Source organism: Sorghum bicolor, chromosome 4 (genome assembly GCF_000003195.3).
Source record: "Sorghum bicolor cultivar BTx623 chromosome 4, Sorghum_bicolor_NCBIv3, whole genome shotgun sequence".
In the NCBI taxonomy this organism is placed as follows: Eukaryota; Viridiplantae; Streptophyta; class Magnoliopsida; order Poales; family Poaceae; genus Sorghum; species Sorghum bicolor.
Window position 1 is genome coordinate 60,068,967 of NC_012873.2, and position 4,957 is coordinate 60,073,923.

The 4,957-nt window shown below is 47.0% G+C and overlaps 1 protein-coding gene across 1 annotated transcript; it reads left to right on the plus strand.

The window, feature by feature from the left end:
* LOC8077710 (nuclear transcription factor Y subunit B-1) lies at positions 3,153-4,099 on the plus strand. The gene is made up of 2 exons (XM_002452581.2): positions 3,153-3,216; positions 3,323-4,099. The coding sequence occupies exons 1-2, from the start codon at positions 3,195-3,197 to the stop codon at positions 3,892-3,894; spliced, it is 594 nt and encodes a 197-aa protein (XP_002452626.1). The 5' UTR covers positions 3,153-3,194; the 3' UTR covers positions 3,895-4,099.

The following is a 4,957-nucleotide window of genomic DNA, read 5'->3' on the forward strand; positions in this document are numbered from 1 at the left end:
GCATTTTGCTTACCTAGTACGTTTAGGATCTTGTGAAACTTTCCGAAAGAGTGCAGAATACGTACATGGTAGACAGAACACGTACTCTTTTGCCGTTCAAAGAAGTTGCGCGGCTCTGTTGAAGTGTTAGCGGTAAAGACTAAAGAGAGCCGAAGAGCAGCAAAGCGGTTCCTGCAAACTGAGCTGGCCTGTGCAATGGCCAATGGCCATGTTACCGGGTTGGGTTTTTTTTTTCGGAAGGTCTGGTACGTTATCCTCTGGTGCAGCAGCGGCTTTAGCTTTGCTTGCTACAACAGCTTTTAATCTGGTCCATGGTTATTGATTAAGTTGGTACTAATTGACTGGCCATCCGCACCTCCAATGGGTGCAGTTTGATGTGAACAAAGATGGTGATTTCAGTCACCGGAGAGTGGAGACTCATGAGCATGCTACAGCTTGGATGATGGACGCAAGGGTCATGTACCTTGGCCCATATATATGGTTGGCCCAAGTTATTGCCTCCTTTTAGCCTAGCGGCCTAGATATAATCATTCAAAGTGTATAAGTCATAGGCCTTTCACAGGGGTTGTCACAAAAGCCCAGAAGAAAAAGGTAGCAAAAGTCGGCGGTGAGGGGTGTGTGTTTGAGGGGGAGAGACAGCATATGTTGGTGGGGGTGATTCATGTGGTAGCAGGAACTGGAGGAGCCGGTTGGTGGGGTGATTCATGTGGTAGCAAGAGAGCCGACTGGATAGAGAGGATCGAAGTTGGTGGTCACAGGTGGGATGGAGTGATTGGGGGTTGGTGTCAGTACCGATGGTGTGGGCAGGGTTATGGTGGGACATGTAGTGTACGGAATAGGGCGTAATGCCATGCAAGTGGAGGCGATTGCGGCGGCGGGACCAACCCTTGGGTAGGGCATCTACCTACAGGGCGACATGACACATTTGGGTTGGCAATGAATGTGGCACCCATAACAACAACAGTTCACGGGGTGACGATAGTCCCACACAATGTGAGTTTTGGAGAGGCATAGAAATCACCCGACTAAGGAGGCGACATTTGAAAAAACTTTGGTGTCGAGCTTTGAAAGTGGGGGTGGAGGAAGGAAGGCTTTCAATTATGGCATTGCGGTTAGTTGGGGGTGGAGTAAAGGATGAGTCAACTCCCTACAATGCCGCATTTGGTGGGGTAGAGGTATGCCTTGTCCTTGAGCGACAAGCTTCCTTGAGGGAGACAAGACACGGAAGGGGGAGCAATAATGGTAGGACATCTTTGAGCTGGCAAGATTGGTTGGGAATGTCACCGGTCTCCACGAGCCACGCTCTAAGCGTTGGTTCCTAAGGCTATGAGGAGTTGTGGATGTTGGGGCTATTGAAAGCTCTTCTTCCTCTTCCAGATTCTCTGTCGTGGCTAGGGCACAGCTGAGGTCACGATGTAGCAAGAAGCAATTCGCACCTAAGATGAGCACATCATGCACGAGGATAGGATTGGCAACATTAGAGCTAAAGATACATAGTTCAAAAACGACAAGATAGGCCAAAGTGGCGTGAAGCGGCATAGGTGGCGTGCGGAGGTGGAAAGAGAGCACGTGCTAGAAACGGAAGCGACTGAAAAATAAGGTGATCAAGGCAGGGAAGTAACCCAAAAAACACTTGGAGGTGACTGAAGGATATATTGAGGGTAATATATCGAAGTGAAGGTCATATAGAGTAGAGTTGTAGAAGGTGATCCCTGTCTTGGGCTTGGGCATGTTGATGACAATACGCAGCTGGCGCCCTAAATTTCTTTTCCTTGGTATGGGCTTCCACATTGTCATCACGACCAACAGTGGAGCTTGTGGTGAGCCATGGTCGTGAACAACCAATAGCACATAGTAGGTTGGTGGCTACCACTACACCATTGGTGGAGCTAAGGGTTCAAGATAACCGAAGCAGGTAGTGGCGAGAAATTTGCTCCAGTATTAAGGTGGAAATTCATTTCGGCGAGCTTTCTAGGACTCAAAGGCGAGGGTTGTGCTGGCTTGGTCGCAGGCGCCTGACGGGGTAGCTAGGGACGTGAGGGTTGACTCTCACCCCTCTAGTGTTTTTTTACAATAATAGAAGCTGAATATCCAGTCCATTTTTCCCTAAAATGCCTTATCATTTAATAATACTTCAAATAATACTTTTTTTTGTTGTGATGATATTTCAAATGATAGTAATTGCTTGACATAATGTATTACTCGCATGATATGATATCTTTTGGCAGGATTCAACACTTAGCTTGAAGTAAGATTTTCTTCAAAGCTACTTCTCCCGTTCAAAGTTATAGGCTGTTTTAGCTTTTCTGAATACACAACTTTAATTATATATCTAGACATATATCGTATGTCTAGGTGCATTTTTTTTTTGCTATATACAGAAAAGTCAAAACGATCTATAATTTAAGATAGAAGCTGGTACAATATATTCAATACTTGAAAGATAGAGTATCCTACTCGAGAGGATTTCAATACTTGGGTGCACTAAACAATATAAGTAGCACTTACAATTAATATTTGGGGCCACCGAACTGATTTTCTGAAAAAAAAAGAGAGCAGGGCTTGCTGAGATCCGAAAGCGAACAGATGTTCCGGCTAATACAGCACGGTTGCACAGGGTCAACTCCGTGGGCTGCGCTGCGCCTAACGGACGACGCACGCAACGCAAGCGAACGCCGAAAGCCAAGCGCGCTCGACGACGTCGTCACCCACGCCCGCGGCTCGCCTCCTCGTTAATGTCTGTCGTCGCGCCTACTTTTGGAGGACTACATCGGCAGGCCGTCGAGATGCATGGACATTAATTCATGAGCGGCGCTCTCCGCTCGGCGACCTGCCCTGCGTTGCGTCTGCCGGTAGTTGGGACGACGCGAGCAGCAACAGCACGGGCCGTGCCGTCGTGCAGCCACGGCAAGAGCCGGGGCAGGGCAGGGTTAACGCGTCCGTGCGTGGATCCAGGTGCCGAGGGGCCTCGCGACCGTGACGCGGTGACGCCGCATCGCCGCGGCGCCCCACCGTGTCCGTCCGATGTGCTGTTGCTTCCTGCGTCCGGGCCTGCGTGTGTGCCCAAGCAGTAGCAGACACTCAAAAACCAGGCACGACGGCTGCTATAAATAGGGGGGATCCCATGGCAAGAGACTCATCACCACCACAAGTCTACAACACACACGGGGGTTCGTGCGAGAGAGGGAGAGAGGATGGGCCGCAAGGCGAAGCAATGTACGGAAGTGATAGTATATATCTCTACTTAATGTGATGGCTGCAAATTAGAAGCACGCTGTGATGCAGCTAACAATTTCGTTCTTGTTGGTTGGGGTGCGTGCAGGTCCTGCGAAGAAGAAGGGTGGCCGTGAAGAGAAGGCCGCCGCGCCGCCGCCGCCGCCGGCAGAGGGCGCGTCGTCGTCGGACGGGGAGGGAGGCACGGGCGGCACCCGCGTCCTGCCGATGGCTAACCTCGTGCGCCTCATGCGGCAAGTGATCCCCAAGAGCGCCAAGATCTCCTCGCGCGCCAAGGACCTCACGCACGACTGCGCCCTCGAGTTCGTCGGCTTCCTCGCCGGCGAGGCGTCCGAGCGGGCCACCGCGCAGCACCGCCGCACCATGGCGCCCGAGGACTTCACGTGCTCGCTCCAGGCGCTCGGCTTCGACGACTACGTCAAGCCCATGAACACCTACATCAGCCGCTACCGCGAGCAGGTCAACCCCGCCGGCTACAGAGGGTTCGCGCGCCGCCCTCCTCCTCCCCCTGCGACGGTGGCGGACGTCACGGCGGCGCCATGCGTTTCCGATGAGGAGACGCAGCGTCGTGTTCCCCGACATGGAGAGTACGATGATGGCGGAAGCACGTCGGTGCACGCGCCCACGCCGAGTGCGCACACTTCACCTGATAACATGTGACAGCTTCACAGTTTGATCCGTTGCATCATGCATGATTGTACGATCGGCTTGCGAGCATATATAGCGATTAGAGCCGTTCATGCACTACGAATAGGTAGTGCCAATCGCAAATAAAATAGAAGAAATAGGCTACCGCCGTATGTATGCCGATGTTCGTTGTCATGTAATGTGACTCTTTAATCATATCAGAGAAAATATAAAGTTATCTGATGAGTCTTATAAAAGGCTCTCTATGACTCTATCTCAAACTATAATTCATTTTATTTTTTTGAAAGTTATATCAAGTTTGATCAAAATTTATATAATAAAATAATAATATTTATGATACCAAAAAAGTATTATTAGATTTTTTATTAATTATGAGCTTATTCGCTTGAGCCTATCTCAGCCATTCAGCAGAATTTTTTAAAAAATAAATTAACAATTAATATTTTTAATTATGTCTTTTTAGCCAAGCGAAAAGGCCCATACTTTCATATTATATTATATTATATTATATTATATTATATTATATTATATTATATTATATTATATTATATTATATTATATTATATTATAAATCTTTGTAATTTTTTATAATTTTGGTAAAACTTGAGATTCATTAACTCTTCAAAAAAGTTAGAATGGAGAGAGTACGTGAAACATGATGTTTCTATATTATCTTATAACTTATTTTACAGCGCAGGAAAAATGTGATCTAACTGTCCACTCTGCTTTTGTAAAAAAAAGTTCTTTCCGGTTTTGAAAAAACGAACGCGTGGGAAAAAAAACGAACACTAACCGGCGCATGCACGACCACACACGAACAAGGGCCGCTCATGATGTTAGTCCCACACGAAAAGGTCTTCTTTTACCAAAAGTATTAATGTACTACTATATTTTCATATCAGATCTACTCTCTATGTTTCAAAGTCATTTGGTTTTTTAAGATTAATAGCAAATATGTCCGTACGTTGCAACGGAAGAAAAACATCAAATGACCCTAAAAAGTGATGACATAATGTTATATATCTATTTATATTTATCTTTTTTTTATAAAATTTAAAGTCCATAATTTATTTTA

Excerpts from the sequence above, each read along its gene's own strand:
- LOC8077710 (XM_002452581.2), top strand. The coding sequence starts at position 3,195 with ATGGGCCGCAAGGCGAAGCAAT. Across the intron at positions 3,217-3,322 it reads GGGCCGCAAGGCGAAGCAAT|GTCCTGCGAAGAAGAAGGGT; the intron begins GTACGGAAGTGA and ends GGGTGCGTGCAG.